Below are 19585 nucleotides of genomic sequence, written 5' to 3' on the forward strand. Positions count from 1 at the left end.
AATTGACAATAATATTGTTGGTTGAAAATTTAGTTACTTTAAAGACGGTTGGGGTATTTTATACCCCATGCAAGTTTTCTCATTTTTTAGTTAGTGAATCAATAAATAGTTATATAAATTATGTTTAGTTTAACACTTGCTTGTGTTTTAGTTATTTTTTAATAGGTATAGGGTATTACTTATCTTTTTTATGAGTAAATTATACCATATATTTATTATATATATAAAATCATTGTAACAACAATAGTGTGGTCATGTTGCATATATTTTGTTTTTATGTCAAAAATAATTATATTATTGATACAAAAAAATAATGCCTAAAATGTTTGTTATACATTTTTCACATATTTGGTTTGATAAACACTTAAACTATTTTTTAGAATAAACATAATTAATATAGTGAGTCGCCCAAGAAGAAATGCTGCAGTCGAGGCTAATAATATTATTTTTGGTTAAAATGAGTTATCTTCAAGTGATGGCTTAGCTGATCAAAACCTTACAGATGATGAAGAAGATAATATTACAGCTAACGATGAATGAGATGCTATCATATCTGAGGAAAGTGATGAAGAAGTTGTTCAGGAAAATCACATTTTAGATCAAAACATGATCTCAAAGAATGGTGAGGAAATTTGGAGTAAACTTCCACGTGTAGATGCTGCTCAGCCACGTGCACACAATATTATTCGACAACCAACTGGCCCAACAAGATTTGCAGTTCAGGTTTGCGGCCAAAGTGTGGATACTGCCTTTAAACTCTTTATAACCCCAGAAATGATTAGAATTATTGTCAACTGCACTAATGCTGAAGATCGTAGAATAAAACTAGAAGGATGGGTTGACACGACGGTAAATGAGCTTTATGAGTTTATTGGAGTTCTCCTCCTAGCTGGAGTGTTCCATTCTAAAAACCAAAGTATAAAAGAACTTTGGAGTAGATTAGATGGCATACTAATATTTTCAGCTTCAATGCAGAGAGATCGATTTGTTAACTTGCGACGATGCATTTGATTTGATGAGAGAGAAACAAGAAATCAAAGACGGTTTGAAGACAAATTTGCACCTTTAAGAAATATAATGGAAATGTTTATTACTAAATGTAAGAGTAACTACAATCCAAGTGCATATCTTACTGTCGATGAGCAACTAGTTACATTTAGAGGACGTTGTCCATTTAAGATGTTTATACCTACTAAGCCAGGAAAGTATGGAATGAAGATATGGATATTATGTGATGCTAAAACCTCTTACTGCATAAACTTGCAACCATATATTGGTAGAGTAAATGGAGTACGTGATGTTGGACAAGGTACACGAGTAGTTCTTGAACTAACAGATCACTTAAATGGAAGTGGTAGACACATAACAGCTGATAATTTTTTTACAAACATTCATCTTGCACGGGCATTGCTAGGACGTAAAATGACATATACTGGCACCATTAAAAAAAATAAAGGAGAAATACCAAAAAAGTTCTTGCCAGCCTTACATCAACCAGTTTACTCAAGCATTTTTGGTTTTCAAAATGACTCTACTATAGTTTCTTATGTACCTAAGAAAAATAAAGCAGTAATACTATTATCAACCTTCCATCACAGTAATGACATTGTTATGGACCATAATGAAAAACCACGTATTATTCTAGATTACAACAAATATAAAGGTGGAGTTGACACGTTAGACCAGGTTGTCAGGTGCTACTCGAGTCGCCGAAAGAGTAACCGATGGCCATTTACAATGTTTTGTAATATTTTGGATATTGCAGCATACAATGCTTTGATTTTATTTTTGTCAATTCACCCAAATTATAAAAATGGGGCTTCTCATAGAAGAAGAGAATTTTTAAAAGAATTATCAAAAAGTCTTATTAAAAAATTTGATGCAAATGATCTTCCACCAATAGTTGCAAATAATAATCTTCGCCAAGTAATTGCACAAAATAACCTATTAAATCAAGGTTAACCAATTCAAGAGCAGCACATAAAAAGATGCTATATGTGTCCTCGTGTTCATGACAGAAAAACCCGTCTGCAATGTGCATCATGTAGTCATTCTGTTTGCAAGGCTCATAGCAAAATCGTTGCAATAGTTGCCTTATTTAGAAGATATATTTTGTTTTTATTTAAATGAATTGTATCAAATATCACTTTTATTTTAAAAAAAATTGAGAAATTTGATATTTCTGTTAAAAGCACGTATTTTAATTTAAAAAGTTCAACATATTTTGTATAAAAACCTATATTTTCAGTTGGGGTAGTTTAATACCCCAGCCGTCCTTAACGTAACTTTTTTTTCCCGTCCTTTTAAGGTTGATTCCATCTTTAATTCCGTCTTTAATTCCAATTGCGGAAGAATTACAGGAATTGTGTGGTTTAAAGTTATCCGGTCTAACAATAAAATCAGTTGTACACAATGTTAAAGTCAGATCTTTTCTCTGTAATGCCCCAGCAGGATCATTTTTAAAAAGCACTTTTGCTCATACTGGATAATATTCTTGTAAAAGGCGCATTATCAAAGGTACTTGGGAGGGAAGGGTAGTGTTTAATGAAGAACAAGAAATTTGCAAGTGGACAGATTGCAAACTTTGCTGCCAATCGTGTAAGCAAAATAAAAAACAAAAGTCTCCTCTTATAGCTGCTGATATAAAATGTGATTCCAGATCCTGCCTTGACTATATGCATTAGAAATGTCTTAGGTTTTTAAAATGTTTTAAAAATCTTGAATTATTTCCGTAAAGGTGTTAGGTTATCACAAGCACATAATTTACAGATTTCTGAGAAACTTCGAAATTAAATCGAACTTAGAAATTAGATTGTTCGCTCATGATAAATTTCAACATTGATGGACAGAGAGGCGGAAAGAGAAGTTTTAAAGAAACTCATCTTTATAAATGTGTAATTGGTAAGTGTCTTTCAACGCTGCTTTCCAAAAAACAATGATTTTCTTGACCTGTTATTGTTTTATTAATTTTCTCTTTTTAGCGGCTGTCCGAGAGACATTTCCAAAGGAATCAGAGAAGACAGTGCGTAAATATATTCAGGACGTGTTAAAAAACACACCAGCATCAGGAAAACCATATTGAAAGTATAATCATGTACTCTTTTTTGTGGATGCTATGAAATATATTTCTATAGTGAATCATGTCTCTTTTTATCAATTATTTCATTTGGATAGTTCATATTTTCATACCTTTCTATTTTCTGTCACCACCTTCCAGTGTCCTTTTAATAAAATGTAAATATATATATATATTTATTCTGTATTTGAAGGAGACTGGAAGGGGTTTATATATATATATATATATATATATATATATATATATATATATATATATATATATATATATATATATATATATATATATAAAATGAAAATTTCAAGATGCTGTATTCAAAGGACATTACAACGACACAAAGAAACTGGTAAGAATGCAACTAGAAAACTTACTACAAGACCTGAAAAACTAATAAATTACAAGATAGAGAAATAAAAAAGATTTGTTTATCAAATAGAAGATACACCGCCGAAAAAATCAGGTCTGTGTACAATCAATTTGATGATCTTAAAATTAGCACTTCCACTGAGAAAGATTGATTGAAGAAATTTGGCTGGCATGGACATGTAGCTGCTCGTAAACCATTATTAAGACCAATTAATAAGACAAAAAGGCTAAATTGGGCTAAAAATCATCAACATTTGTAAATTGAAGAATGGAAAAACGTCCTTCGGAGAGATGAATACAAGTTTGAAGTTTTTGGTTCAAGACGTCGTGTTTTCGTGCGATGATTTGCAGGGGAAAGGTATTCGGAAGAATGTTTAATACCCACTCTGAAACATGGGGCTGGATCTGTGGTCGTTTTGGGATGTTTTGGTGGGGGGAAGATTGGAAACCTACACAAAATTGAAGGAATTATAACAAAAGAGGTGTTTAAAGACATTTTAGAACATCAAATGCTGCCTTCTGATGAGAGGTTATTTTCCGATCAGTATGTTTTTATGCACGATAATGACCCGAAACACACCAGCAAAATCTTCAAAACATATTTAGAAGATCTTCAAAGCCAGAAAATATTAAAAATAATGGAATGGCGACCACAATCACCAAATCTTAATCCGATAGAGTTGTTGTGGGAAGAACTCGGTAGGACTCTGCGAGAAGAACAGCCATCTTCTGTGAAAGACCTTTGGCACATATTGCAAGTAAAATAGGACGCAAAACAACCTGAAAAACTGTCTAAATTGATTGATCGTATGCCGAGGATCTGTACAGCTGTAATACAGAATAAAGGTGATTATTTTGACAAATCAAAAATTTAATTAAAACGTTAGTTAAAATTAGAAATTATTGATCAAAAATGTATAGTAAGGGTTGAACAAGACAAGAGTGGATCTTGTTTTTATCTTCTATTAAATCTACCAGATCATTTAAACGTTGATTTGACTAACAATATTTTCGCTATTGAAAAAACTAAAGATCCGTGACGTAACCTGGCCCAGATTAGTGAAAATAAAAATATTTACTAGATTTACTATAAAGATATTGGCTTTCAAAAAAAAAAGGGCCGCTCAACCTCCCTTTACTGGGTAAGTTCAGCTTTAATATGGCCAAGTTGAGTAATAAACCATGATACTCAAAGTTCTACGGAACCTTCAATATAGTCACTAAGTATCTAATAAAAAAGTGAGTTATTACTATTTACATTTCCGAGCATACCCTGAGTTTTTGAAAGGTTAATTGTTTGAATATTTTTCTGTAAGCCCAATTATCTCTTATAAAACATTTGTGAATATCATTCTTACCGTTTAAATATTGACTTTAAAACATGTATATTGTGTTTGGTATATTGATGTAAAAAGTAATAAACGAAAAATAAAAAATAAAACAAAAAGAAAGCGAAAAGAAACAAAGCATCAATATTTTTTAACAAAATAATAAAAAAAATTAAAACAATCTTAGTCATGGAAAATCAATCATCTTAGTCATGGAAAAAAAAAATCAGCTATTTTACAGTTGACTAAACATTAATGTCCATACTGCAATTAATTCAAACATAACTCAGACCTAAATTAGAATTGCTTTTCCTGTAGGTCAATTGCTTACAAACTTGACCCTGGGTTCCGTTATCTCCAGGCATACTTTCAGAGTAAAATTCCCAACATACAAAACAACAATAACAACCATAGTCGTATTCTGAACCTGAATTTAAACTCTTTTCTTTTTTCAAATGCTATTTTTTGTTTTTAAATTTATCCAATATCTCAACTAACAGTCTCTATATTCCTACACTCTCTGATTTGTTTTAAAGCATTTATAATTTTCTTATATTGTATCTATTTTAATATATCTCTTTCAGGAATATTTACTAGGATTGCAACTTTTCTTTTCCGCTTTACAACTGTTTTTGTCAAGCTTCGGATAAGTTTAAATGTTTTTCGGAGAAAATGCTTCTGGAATTATAGGAGCAATCTATGACAGGTTGACAAACATATTACCCTTCTGAGATTGTTCCTCAACCATGCACTTTGTGCACGAGCCAAGAAATGTTGAAAAAGTCTTAAAACTGGTATGATCTTATGCAAGATCATTGGAGAGATTTAAAAGGAAAACTCGGGCTTTTTCCCATAATTAGCAACGAACTAAGCAACTTTATTTCTTTAGTTTTTTGAAGACTGTAGAGTCTTTTTTAGCACGTCTTTAAGCGCTCTTTTGTCATACTGTTGTGAACTAAAATTGAAACAGTAGACTTTAAAATGAGACTAAAGAATTTAAAGAGATAAGGTTGCTTAGATTGTTGCTAGAGATGGGAAAAAGTCTCTCTTGACGTTGAAAACTAGTATGAGGACTTTCTATTGCTTTGTTTAAGAAAAAAGTCCTCGTAATCAAGAGTGCTAAAACTTTTTTATCATCAATTTTTTTTACCACCTAAGTTTGTACCATATAGTATCCATAAGATCTATTCAAACAACTTTTCTGAGCCTACATTAACCATTGGTGGAGGGGAGAGGGAGGAGAGAATAGCCTTGATGAGCGGGATTATTGATTTGAGCAGTTGAAAACAGATTATTGATGTTAAAAAAGTACTCTACGCGAATTACCTACACAATAAAGAAAACGGCAATAATTAATTTAACGTTATTCTTATAAGACCCAACGGTGGTTCTTTATTTTCCTAGGAATTTGAGACGGTCATGTTCATGTTCACAATTCCACGTTTTTTGTGGATCTCGGGTTTGAACAGTAAAAAATTTACATTCACGTGGGGGTCGTTTCCTTGGGTTTCAGTTAGCTAATTGAAAACAATTTGCATGATAATTAATTTGCCTATTTCAGAAATTTTTTCCTTCAATTAAGTTGTCTGGCCGGCTCTCTAATGACCTTATTATGAGAAATACATCTACGTTAGCACACTTTGAAAACAGACTTAAAAAGGACTCCTGTGATACAAGTTTTAAAATCTGCGAATACCAAGAGTAAACTAAGTTTTTAATTTGTTTTGTTTTTTTGAGTAAGTTCTTATTCTGTTATTTTACATACATACATACATACATACATACATACATACATACATACATACATACATACATACATACATACATACATACATACATACATACATACATACATACATACATACATACATACATACATACATACATACATACATACATACATACATTCATACATACATACATACATTTTTCTTTTCTTTCTTTATTTCTATTCTCCTTATTTCTTTATTTCTTTGTTTCTTTCTTTATTTCCTTTTCTTTCTTTCTTTCTTTATTTCTTTTCCTCCTCTTTTTTCTATTATGACGTCAGAGCACACGATACAGTAATTTTTGTAATTTGTAACGGTTTTTATATATTTTTGATTTGTATTTTATGGCTGATGATTGCCGTTAGGCATGAAACTTTAAGTACCATACATAGTTGTTGTTTCTTCGTTTTATATATATATATATACATATTGCTCTATTTATACAAAATATTGAGTAGGGGAGATGGGGGCGCATTGATCGCCGGGGCAGTATGATCTTTTGGCTTTTACTCGTTCATTTTTGCCTTACTAGAAGTGAGGTTGCAATTTAATTAACCATTATGCTTCCCTAATTGATTATTCGTAATATTTTTTCATAAGGTTATCAGCGTCAAAAAAAATAAAGAAAATATTGTTTTTCGTCATAAAAAGTGATTTTTTTAAATCGTACTATAATTCAAATATATTTTTTATTTAGATGTCTGTATGGGTTAACAACAATTTTATTTCAAATTTGTAAGTGTTAGGTGTATAATATAATATATAATTTTTATTTTGCTGCAATTTATACAGTAGATATTGCTATCAATATGTTACCTATACCTATTGAGGTACATTGATCTTTGACTATGCGGGGCCCATTGATCGGAGGATCAAAGTGCCCCATAGAAGACGAAGTGCCCCATGTTTTTGTTTATAAGCAATACAGTTAAACGAATGGAATTGTATTTATAATTTAAAATAAAACTATATATAAACAAACAATAGCTTTTAGCATTTCATTTTTTAAATCTACTTATGTTATAAGCTAGTAATAATAATACTATTATTTTATAATATCAAAAGAATAATATTTAACATAATAATTAAAAAATATTTAACATAATATTATTATGTTAAATATTAGCATTTATTAAAAACATATGTTTTTATTGATATATTTTTTTACAGATCTTAAAATGGTTAGAAATAGAATTAAAAAAACAAATAAAGTTGCTATACCAAGTGAAACAATGAAAGTAGCTGTTAATAAAGTTTTAGAAGGAACACAACTGAATGTTGTAGCACGTCAGTATAACATAGATAGAATAACTTTAAAAAGATATTGTCGTAAAAAGAGGCTTAATCCAAATGAAGCTTTCAAGCCTAACTACAACAATAGACAAGTTTTTACAGCAGAAGATGAAAAAAGTTTATCAAGTTATTTACTAATTGCATCAAAAATGAACTATGGCCTTTCAACTAGGTCAACGCGATTATTGGCATATGAATTTGCTTTAAAAAACAATAAGATATGCCCATCATCATGGATCAAAAATAAAATTGCAGGCATTGATTGGTTGCAAGGTTTTATGAAAAGACAACCAGAGTTGTCTCTACGAACACCTGAAGCAACGAGCTTCGCTCGATCAACAGCTTTTAACAAACACACTGTAAGAGAGTTTTTTCAAAATCTTAAAACGGTAAGAAATCGATATAAATATAATCCTAACTGTATATATAATGTTGATGAAACTGGTTTAACAACCGTTTAAAAGCCGGTAAAGGTTTTAGCTGGTAGAGGAAGCAAACAAGTTGGAAGAATCACATCTGCAGAACGAGGAACATTGGTAACTGCATGTTGTGCCTCTAATGCTATTGGAAATTCCATTCCTCCATTATTTATTTTTCCTAGGGTAAAGTTTCATGATTACATGATTAAGGAAGGACCTCCTGGATGTGTGGGATTTGCAAATCCTTCTGGTTGGATGAACTCAGAAATTTTCATAGAATGGATTAAACATTTTGTTAAATATTCAAACTGTTCTCAGGAATCTCCAGTTTTGTTACTTCTCGACAGTCATGAAAGTCATATTTCTGTTAAAGGCTTGGAGCTTGCAATTCAACACGGAATTACAATGATAAGTTTTCCTCCCCATTGCAGCCATAAATTGCAGCCATTAGATAGAACTGTTTTTGGACCATTGAAAAGGTTTTACAATTCTGCATGTGATAATTGGATGGTTTCAAACCCAAGACCAATGACCATTTATGATATTGTTTCAATAGTTCGAGAACCGTATACAAAAGCTTTCTCACCATCTAATATACAGACAGGATTTAGAGTAGCTGGCATTGAGCCATTCAATTCTGAAATTTTCGAAGATGACGAATATTTACCATCATCAGTTACAGATAGAGCTGCTCCAGATACAGTTACTATCACTCCTGTCAACAACATGGAATCTGAAATGATACCAGCACATGTTAATCACATAGAGTCTGAAATAACTATAGTAAATATTGAAACAAGTATTTTAAACAAAGTGTCAACAAGTGTTGCTTCTATAATCTCACCTGAGGTTTTAAAACCTTACCCAAAAGCATCTGCCAGAAAAAAAAAATGTTAAAAGTAGGCAGTTAAAAACAAGGATCTTGACTGATACTCCTGTCAGAAATGAAATTCGTTTGTCAAAAGAAAAGAAAATTTTGAAGCAAACCAAAAATCAACAAAAAGTCTCCACAAAAGATAAGAAAGAAACTAAGAATTACTTGCTTAGGAATAAAAAACAATGTAAACCAAAAGCTGCTTCACAACTTGACTTTCACAAATGATGAAATATTCTTAACCAAAATATTGTACTTTTAACAAGTTTTGTAAACTTAAAAGTTGTATTCTTATTTCAGTCTTTATATTTCAGTTCTTATAAATTTCAAGTTGTTGTAATGTTTTAAACGTATATAAAGCGGGTAGCTTATAGCTGCTGTGATTTATACATTTTTTAATTAAAAATTAGACTAGTGGGTTTAACTGCTTTATTTAAAAAGTAATTAAAAAATTTAGATGTATTATATGTTATACAATATTACCCTTTCACTAAATTATTTACAAGATTTAGTTATAGAAGTGTTAAACGTTTAGAAAATATTACGCATATAAGATCAATGTGCCCCAAGTCGGAGATCATAGTACCCCATAGTTTGGGGTACATTGATCTTTTGAGAGGGTTGTTTAAAAGTTAAAATTATTCATGTTTATCATTTTTTTAAATCAAAATATTTATATATTCCAAAAGCCAGATAGTTCTACATGTGTTTCGTAGTTAATAGGTTTTTACATCTCTTTCAGGTTCTGCGCAATTTTCAAAACACTGCTACGGCGATCAATGCGCCCCCATCTCCCCTAATATTTAACCATTTGTGTATATACTTTTCAGCTACTCAAATAGGAAGGTAAAAGTGAATAATAATTTCTTTTAAAAGTTTTGAATATAAATGTTTGATATTTGTAACTTTATATTTCTATTTAAGACTTTTATTTATATGTTTCTTTAACCTAACTATTTAAATACCACTATTTACATGATTCTTTAATCTAACTATATATTTACTAACACTTATATGATTTTATAATCTAACTGATAAAAGTATAAATATTTTTATATATTTTTCTTTCTTTAACAATAATAGTTAATAATCAAAAGCGTTTAAATTAAGTTTTGAAAAAGAGGTCTGACCTTTTTCAGATATCTTTAAAAGTGCGTCTTACTGACAGACGTTTTAGACGTCTACGAGACGTTTTGAAGACAAAAAAAGTCTTTGTGTCGGATGGGTAGCCTCTGAGTTTTTACATTCAAATGCATATTCACTGATTTTTAAGATGGTTGTAATAAATTTGAACAACTTTTAAAGTGTTCAAATTTATTTCTTTACATGGATTCAGTATTTGCAACAAATTGATCGGCTTTTGACAAAACTTAAAGAACAGGTTTTCGATTAAAATCCAGCTTAACTGCGCTTTTGCTATTCGCGTAACCATAAACCATTTTTGTTTTGCTGCTGTAGCCAATCATATCGCAGAACTGGGTTGGAAGAACTAAAAGTAGAATTTAAATAGGAAATTTTTTTTTTGATTTAAAATCTTAAAACAAGTAAATCAGTAAGCTTATTTCAAAACTGCAAGTAACCCATATATTTAAAATTCATACCATACCTTTATATGGTATGTTGTATAACATACCATATAAAGATATTGCAGGTATCTTTTAAAATTAAAAAGTAATTTAAAATAATTAAAGATGTTAAAACTAAAGATAACTATTTTTTTAAGTTTGAGTCCTGAAATTAATAAAAGAGAAACCATATATCCATTTAATATTATAATATAATACAAGCATATATTATGAAAGAACGTATTTAATTTTTGAAACTTGTAAAAATGAAAATTTAAAGGACAGTGACAGACGATTGTTGTTAAATTTTGAAAGAAAAAGATAATAAATTAGTTTACTTAAATTTCATGTCTGGAATTTTTTTCCCGTGGGTAACGAGAGCTATGTTGTCTAAAAGCTTAGTATCTAACATGTTCTTGTAAGTTGAGGTGGTCAATGATTTGAGCTATGCAAAACAAAAACCAGCGTCTCGTAGCTCGTTCAAAATGTATTTAGGAGGTATTGCTTTACCTGCGCATGTATGGGATATCGTTGCGTTTTCTAGCGTAATGCGCAAAATTTAGCACATTTTATTGGCAATGGAAATGTTGTGAATTGACATACATACATGCATACATACATACATACATACATACATACATACATACATACATACATACATACATACATACATACATACATACATACATACATACATACATACATACATACATACATACATACATACATACATACATACATACATACATACATACATACATACATACATACATACATACATACATACATACATACATACATACATACATACATACATACATACATACATATTAACTTTAAGATGACAAGTACTTCATTTTTTATTGCAAATCTTAATTTGTACATGCTTAGTCTCGATTGCAACTAAATAACACTTGAAGAGATAAGTTTTGTTTCGTTTTGTCCCGTCGTGCATAATCTCGCTAAAAAGTATTTTAACCATATTGTTAGTTCCTTTTTTTTTTCTTTTCCTTTCTTTATTTTTGTTATATACTCTTTTTTTGATAAATATGCTGTGTTCCCTAAACATTGAGCGCCGAAATTCTCAAAGGTAAACAAATATGAAAAAACGAAAGGGTGAAAACCAATTGGATTTAGCTAATTAGCTCTAAAATCTTCAATATTTTTGCAATCCAAACCTTTAATCATAAAATGTTCAAATACTTCTTTTCAATTTTTTCCTCGTAATCTATATGGTGAAGAACTTGCCAGTGAAGTCTTTCATTTACTTTTTAAAAACACACTTCAACCAATTATGACATCACAATGGGCTGGAGAGTATTCGTGTTCAAGAAAGAGAATATTATAAATGCATTAATCACTTAATTCAGATTAAAAAAACAGTATCTCTTTTACTTAATAATATTTATGGAAAAAAGTATACATTTACGGTTGACAAAGAATAAAGAAAACCATTCTGAATTGGTCATCAAAACGTTCAGTTTTCGTTTTAAATTACCGCATATGCAATTTCTCTGCATTCTCGATTCTTAAAGAGACTTTGGAGTTTCTAAAAGTAAAAATGATAATGGAAAGTGTGATTACTTTTGTACATGTAGTCCGTTGTCAATTAGGTGAGTGACGTAAGTATATGCAAGCTTCTTCCTTGACCATTTTGCACAACTTTTTGACTGCTCAATATCCAACTGAGCCAATAAAATCATTGTAAATATTTAATGGTGTGTAGCTTTTTGGAACTTAGAAAGTACTACACATTGTATTTGATACTCTTCATTAACTAAAATGATTTCAGAGGAAAAATAAACAGAGTGCACCTATTAAAAAAAAAAAGAAAAATCATCATTCGCACAAAAATTGAGCGAGATGGAGAAAAAAAACAAAAACCTATCATTTGTTTTGCAATACCTTATAAAAAGGACATCCGAATTTAATGCGTAAAAAATCAACTGAATTTACTTTACCCTTATCCGGCCGATAAGGATCCTATGGACCACTCCTATGATGCATTTTAGTATTGTGGACCAACCTGTTGTGTAAAATATTTAAAAAGATTTATATTTTTACGTTTTTACAGTTTCCATTTTTAGTATATGTGGAGTTTTCCACCAAACTGTATACATTTGTTAAAATGATATTTTATTTTTAGTGACAAAGCCGACCAACAGGGGTCCCCTTACGTGGCCCATACATACATAATGGCATAAAACAGCCAGCAAATGCCAAATGCCATTGTCTCTTTTTTCCTGGCATATAAGACTACGTTACAAGTTGTCTTTTTATATATAATTTTCCCGGTTCTGCGTATTGTAATTACTGCGTAATTACACACTGCGTAGCTACCAAAGACGTGGTATTAATTTGCCTTTTACAAAAAAGTAAAAGTTTCGAAATTCTGTAGGTGTTTGTAATTGTGGATATTTGTTCTACTTAAGTTTGAATTATTTCTATTGCAGTGACCTAGCTGCAAACTCAGAATTTATTTACCATAGACCTTTAAGTGAATTATAAGCATGTGCTGGAGCCAAAATTATTAAGTATTAACCTGATAGTTAATTCAACTCTCTTTTCAAACAAAATTTTTTTAATTTTTTTGTATAAGTTGTTATGTATGGATTATTGTTTTATCTAGCGGTTAAAACTCAATGTTTGTACATTTAACGGAGAAGGAGAGGGATAAGATTCTGAAACGGTGAAACTACCATTAGAAATGTAGGTGTGATAATCAGGACTCTTTGAAAAATTGTTAAGAAAATTTATTTTCTTCTCTTTGTTAAAAATTTCTTGGTTTCTTATTTTATGTAAGTATTCATTGATCCGCAACTTCGTCCCGAAGTAATATAATTTAGACCAGTGCAAGCAATTGAAAGTCTAGCTTGTCACACGTACTAGCTCATTTTAATGTTGTGATTATAGCATCCATAAGATCTAAGCAAACATACTTTTTTGACTCTACATTAACCATCGGGGAGGGGAGGAGGAGGAGGAAATAGCCTTGAAAAGAGGCATTATTGGTTTAAATAAAGAGTTGAAAAAAGCATGTTGATGTTCGAAAAAGTACGCTTTGCGAGTTATTCAAACGATAATGAAAATGGCAACAACTAATATAACGTTTTTCTCAGAAGAGTAAACAGTGACTCTTTGTTTTACTAGGAGTTTGAAACGGTCATGTGTTCATATTTCCATTTTTCTTGTGGATCTCAGGTTTGAACAGCCGCTTACTGAGGTTTTATTGGTTATATGCAGGCAGTTAGCATAATAATTCGTCTCCTCCGAAAATGTTTCCCTATAATCAAAATATCCGGCCAGCTCTCTAATGACCCAGTTATGAAGAATACATCTGCGTTAGCACGCTTTGAAAAAAGACTTAAGAGGACATCAGTGATACCAGTTTCAAAACCTGGGAATATCAAGAGAAAACTTTGACTAGGTTAAATGACCGGGGGACATTTGTTCTTTCTTAGAAACTTAGTTTTAATTTGCAAAATTTATGTTCTTACATAAACTAACAAAGTCTCTTATCAAGTTGATACGGTCAAGTTAAATTATATAGTTTGTAAAAGAGAATTTCCAAAGTTATGAAACAACAATGCCTTCCACAGGTTTCGAACGTTTGTCTTCTCTCTCCCTGGTTTTTTTCATTGTCTTTTAGTTGTGTTTACTTTGAGGATTCAATTGTAAACAAGAAGCACTGCATTTTAAAACAAGACATAAACAACGTTTTTTTTTTACTTTTACTACCATCATTATGTGTATTACAATAAAATGAACGAAAGAGAATAGATTAAAAAGAATAGGAAAATCCAGTCAGAAATTACCAAGATGCTAGCCTCGACGGAATTCTTTAGTGCTGATCTTTAAACATCGGATAGTGTTGATTTTCAAGTTTGAGAAGTTTTAGCTTACAGCGAAAATCTTATTAATGTTAGCAGTGCTCATTAATCAAAGATGTTACCTCTAAACATCAAATTAGCTAGATGGGCAGATACGCACAATATTTCACTTGAGTACTTGAATTATCTCCTTATGTTCTCAATAAGTTCTCAAATTCGGTTTTTAACATTTATAAAAGGGTTATAGAACGTTATGGGAGATTCCTAGACAAATATGTACTCATGAAATCTGCGGTGGCTCTTATACTTACTTTGGAATTCAGAAAGGTTTGATTCAAATTGTAAAAAGGAAATAATAAATTCGGTTGATTTTAGTTAGATTAAGATAAATGTCAGGATGGATGGTTTTCCTTTTTATTATCACTTGTACAAGTGTAGCCAATATTTGGCATGTTTCTCTGTTAAATTTTCAGTGCTGCATTATACTGTGGTAAATCTAAACCCCATGATGCATGTTTTAATTGACTGTTGTATTTAGATGGTATCTCCTCCTTCAAGTTAAGATGCATCTCTGATCATTGATCTTGTTTTAGTTTGCATAAATCTAGTCTATCTTGGAGCTAGGAAAAGAATATTGACCTTTTTAAAGCGGGATCTTTGAATATGCAGGCTGTCAAGCTTTTTAACATCTGACTGGTATCTTTAAATGGCAAGTTTCTGTCTGACTTTGTCAGCCACATTTGTTGTGTGAAATTCACAGGTGGAAAGCAACAAAGTTGAAGAAGTTTTCATTTATACTGATCCTCTTGTATTGAAAGCTGTGCTTCATAGAAACATGTATCAGTATTTTCTTTTGGTGCTACAAAATTTTGATTTTTAATATTTGAGTAACAACTAGCATCAAAATGAAACCTGTTTTCAAAGTAATTCAACCAAAAGGTTTATTTCATAATTCCTTACTCTGTTTCTATTTTGTTGAATACTAGCACTGATTTCATTTGTCATCTATACTGTTATCTATACTGGAAACTTGCCTAACTGTTTTGTAAAAAATGCTGCATCATTTTGTAGTGAAATCTTTGTGGTGTACAAAATTACCAGTTATGTTTAACTCTCAGAGGATGTTGATAATCAAGTTTAAGAGTGTTTATTTAATGAAGTCTGCTTTCCTGCTTGAATGTTTTCTGCAAACATTCAAGAAATTGTAACAATGCAACATCACATGTTACAAAGTGTCAGATTGAATTGCAAAATATTATCACCATTTTTAAAACTTCAAACCATATAAACTTGAATGTAAGTTTTTGATATTCTTGTTTTCTACATCAATTCTCTTTTTTTTATAATGCCAGATGATTTGCAGATGATAACTATTTGTGCAAGTATTTTAAGTTGAAACATACTAAAACATTTGCAGACTCTAAAGTTTTTGACATTAGTTTTGTTGAGAACTTTGATGAAGTGGTTTTCACATCCAAAAGGGTTCTGGTTCTCAAGACTGAATTAGCTAGAGTGAATAAAGTTTCTGCACTGCCTTTTGATAATGGTTTTGTATATTTTCCACTTTTGCATGAATATGAATAAAAATAGATGGCTTTGTTTCCAATGTTTTGATGTTTTGCTGTTATTGTTTCTGTTTTTCATTTTTCTTATATTTAAAATTTTATATATTGCTTTTTGTTATATTTTGAAATTAACTTGGTTAGATTATTAGATTCTATTTATTACTTATTGTTTTTGTTATTGATTATCACTTTTATGGTTTATTGATTTTGCTATACTTTTTACCATCTTTATGTTGCTGTTATTATTATTTATTGTTTTTATTATACTTTTGAATGGTTTTTTGTTATTAGTTGTTGTTACTATTTATGTTCTTTACAATAAGTTACTTTTATATTTTTGAATTATTTTTATTTGCTATAATGTTTATGCATTTTACTTATAGATGCTGTGAAAATTTGTTTTTAATCAGAAGATAAATGTGAGTCTCAGCAATAGTGAAGATGAAGAAATCAACAGTTTGAAAAAAAGATGTGATGAGCAGTATTTGAACTCATTACATTAACATGAATGTGGTTTTAATTCGTAGATCCACCAAATATTTTAACCATTTGTGCATATTTTTTTCAGCTACTAATTGCAGGATAAAAGTAAATATTTCTTTTCAAAGTTTCAAATAAATATGTTTGAAATTTGCACTTTTACATTTCATTTTAACCCTTTTACTTGAGGTTCTAATTCATTACTTATGTAGTCTAACTGGTATAGGTATAAATGTGTTTGCCTTCTTTTTTTACAAATAATGATTAATAAAAAGAAATTAATGTTGTGTTTTTGATAAGCTATGGAACAGAAAACTTGAAGTTTTGAAAGGTGGATAATGTACAGTAAAGTATTTTACAATTGACATGTATGACACGAATACTGATGTATTTCTCTATTATCAAAAAAGATTACAATGTGCAGCTACATTCTCTGTTAATATTAAATTCATATTGTGAAAAAAAAAAAATTATATTAATTTTTTGTTAATTTTCTTTCATTAATGACAAGGTCTTTTTAAACAGGCCGCGACTGCTCATTTTCCGTAAAATTAGCGAAGGTCGACTTATTTAAGGTTAAAATTATTTTTTATCCTTGCTTTTGTAAACAAACTTAAGAAACAAAGAGCTTTATTAGGACAAAAAGTTTTGGTTAAACTTCGGAAGCAAATTTTGTAGGAATCTTTTTTACGTTTACAAATAAGTTAATTACAATAAAAATTTTAAGAGTTTAGCTAAAAATGACTAAATCTCATTTTTATAACTAAGTTTATTCTAGCTGTTTAACACTTGTAATACAAATGATAAATTTTTTGATGAAAACAAACAAACATGTTCACTTTATTTTATTTAAATTATTTTGGATTTTTTAACTCAAAGTATTTTATTTTGAAGTTGAAAGATTTGCTTGTTTTATTAAACACTTCTTCCCAAAATCTTCAGAGTGTTTTTTACAATCATTGTTTTAAAAAATGTTTGCCAAAATGCAGCAAACTTTTTTAACACTTCGAACAAGCAATTGAAATTTACTATTGCAATTAATAAAAATGTCAATTAATCATCTCTTGCACAGCAATGGTAAAACTTTACTCATAAGTGTCACTTCAAATACAAAAAAACAATAAATAACAAAGTAGACTAAATTGTCAGAAGGTTCTCTTAGTCTTCCCCTGTTCAAAGAACTAATCAAAGTTCCATTTTTTTAAAACATATCAAAGGTGTCTGATTCTTCTAAAATTGAATGTAATTCTGGAAGTTTGTAAGCAATAAAACCTGCAATATGTAAAAGCCCTTAATTGCATTCATTTGGGAACTGAACCTCACAATTTTCAGATATTGACATATCAAACTCCACATCAAGTTAACAGTTATCACAGTGGTGATGAGCAGGAGGAAATATTGTAAAATCTGCTTGCTCATCTAGCAACTTTCCAGTTTTTTCGATTCTAAATTTTTTAATAACATTTTGCACAGTTATCAGATATGTCCCACCTGACTCTTGCTGATATTTCCTAAACTGTTTCTCTAGTGCATCTGAGTGCATATGTACTAGAAATACATAAGATACACAGCTATTTAACAAATAATTGGCAAAGCTTGAAAATCTTTTAGAAGTTTTTTGCAAAGCACTCGCAGTATCCATTGTTAACTTTTTCTCTCTTAATTTTGAATTTACGCATTTCAAATTTTCAGTAAAATAAGAAATATTGTTCTCTAAGAAATCTATTTGCCAATAATTGACTGAAGTAATAGGCTTTCTTCGAACATTATTTAATCTAATATCTAGACCATTAGCTTTACTTTTTACAATAACTCATCACTTGACAACTGTTACAATAAAAAGTGCAGTATCTTTAGCTTCAGGAACTTTTACACGTAATGCTGCAACTGCTTCATCATAAAAAACTTTGAGAACTAATCCAAAATTTTGTCGCTCAATTGGTTTTGGTGACTTGGTGCCTAATATTTGCATAATACTTGCTTGCTTAGAATCTGTTTTATTGTTAATAACATAACTAACAGCATTCTCCAGTTGAGAATAATATTTAATAATTCCTCTGTTTAAAAAAGAAAATATCTCCAGAATCTTCTAAAGTTATATATATTTAAAACTTAGGTACTGGTCCACAATGTTCATATGATATTAAAGATATATTTTTTTCTTTTTCAAAAAAATAAAATTTTTCTTCGCAGTAATTTAACATTGACTTCAAATATTTTACAATTGAATTAAGTTGAATAGCGTCCATTTTTTTGAAGTTTTTTTACTCATCAGGTAAACTATTTCTTTCAGAGTACATTAACCCAGTGACATCTACATTAACCCAGTGACATCACTATTACACCTGTAAAGACTGATGGAGGATGCACTGGAACAAAACTACCACCTTTGACTTTTTTTAATTCTGCATCTTTTTGCTAGTGCTTAACAAAAATTCGCTTATAATCTGTAAACACAAAGTTTGCATTTGGAAGTTTCTTAATCTATGACTCGCGATCCTCGGATTTAAAGGGAAATCTATACATTGTGACATAAAAATTATCTTTTATTTTTAATTTGTAACTTGAGGAGCAACCATAAACGCAGCATTTATTAGGCATTTTACGAGTTTAAGTAAAATAGGTTAAATCAATCAACCAAAATCCTCTTTGAAACTTTTCTCCTCCGTAAAAAAGTCGGCCTTCGCTAATATTACGGAAAATGAGCTGTCGCGGCGTGTTTAAGAAGGCCTTGATTAATAATGATAGTTGATTAATTAATTAACGAAAGGGTTTAAATAAAGCTTTGAAAAAGAGGTCTTACAGGCACATTATAATGACCGTTTTCAGATATCTTCTTAAATGCGTCTTACCGACAGAAATTTTATGGAAAATTTTTGAAGACATTGTGTCGGCTGGGAGACCCTGTGTTTTTACATTCAATCAAGTCACTTATGAAATTTCGAATAAAAATCCATTTGATGCAAATATAAATGCATATTGATTGTTTCTTAAAACGATTATTATGAGTTTAAACAAAC

At 30.2% G+C, this 19585-nt stretch overlaps 3 protein-coding genes and 1 pseudogene across 3 annotated transcripts; 3 read left to right on the top strand and 1 right to left on the bottom strand.

Annotated features, from left to right (window-relative positions):
• The first annotated feature begins 568 nt into the window (after positions 1-568).
• On the top strand, positions 569-1011 carry LOC149876836 (uncharacterized). The gene has a single exon (XM_090075016.1). The coding sequence runs from the start codon at positions 607-609 to the stop codon at positions 1009-1011; it is 405 nt and encodes a 134-aa protein (XP_089931142.1). The 5' UTR covers positions 569-606.
• A 3069-nt stretch (positions 1012-4080) lies between these two features.
• On the top strand, positions 4081-8293 carry LOC149876837 (uncharacterized). The gene is made up of 2 exons (XM_090075125.1): positions 4081-4141; positions 7710-8293. The coding sequence occupies exons 1-2, from the start codon at positions 4081-4083 to the stop codon at positions 8291-8293; spliced, it is 645 nt and encodes a 214-aa protein (XP_089931251.1).
• LOC145196031 (uncharacterized) lies at positions 8283-9349 on the top strand. Its single transcript, XM_090074887.1, has one exon. The coding sequence runs from the start codon at positions 8453-8455 to the stop codon at positions 9146-9148; it is 696 nt and encodes a 231-aa protein (XP_089931013.1). The 5' UTR covers positions 8283-8452; the 3' UTR covers positions 9149-9349.
• An 8273-nt stretch (positions 9350-17622) lies between these two features.
• LOC149876838 (uncharacterized) lies at positions 17623-19166 on the bottom strand (annotated as a pseudogene).
• Between the last annotated feature and the right edge of the window lie 419 nt (positions 19167-19585).

The sequence above is a fragment of the Hydra viridissima genome, unplaced genomic scaffold (genome assembly GCF_058129835.1).
Source record: "Hydra viridissima isolate aposymbiotic clone 2 unplaced genomic scaffold, HvirCarnegie_v1 scaffold_18, whole genome shotgun sequence".
NCBI lineage: Eukaryota > Metazoa > Cnidaria > Hydrozoa > Anthoathecata > Hydridae > Hydra > Hydra viridissima.

Excerpts from the sequence above, each read along its gene's own strand:
- LOC145196031 (XM_090074887.1), top strand. The coding sequence starts at position 8,453 with ATGATTAAGGAAGGACCTCCTGGATGTGTGGGATTTGCAAATCCTTCT.
- LOC149876837 (XM_090075125.1), top strand. The coding sequence starts at position 4,081 with ATGGAATGGCGACCACAATCACCAAATCTTAATCCGATAGAGTTGTTG. Across the intron at positions 4,142-7,709 it reads GTTGTTGTGGGAAGAACTCG|ATCTTAAAATGGTTAGAAAT; the intron begins GTAGGACTCTGC and ends ATTTTTTTACAG.
- LOC149876836 (XM_090075016.1), top strand. The coding sequence starts at position 607 with ATGATCTCAAAGAATGGTGAGGAAATTTGGAGTAAACTTCCACGTGTA.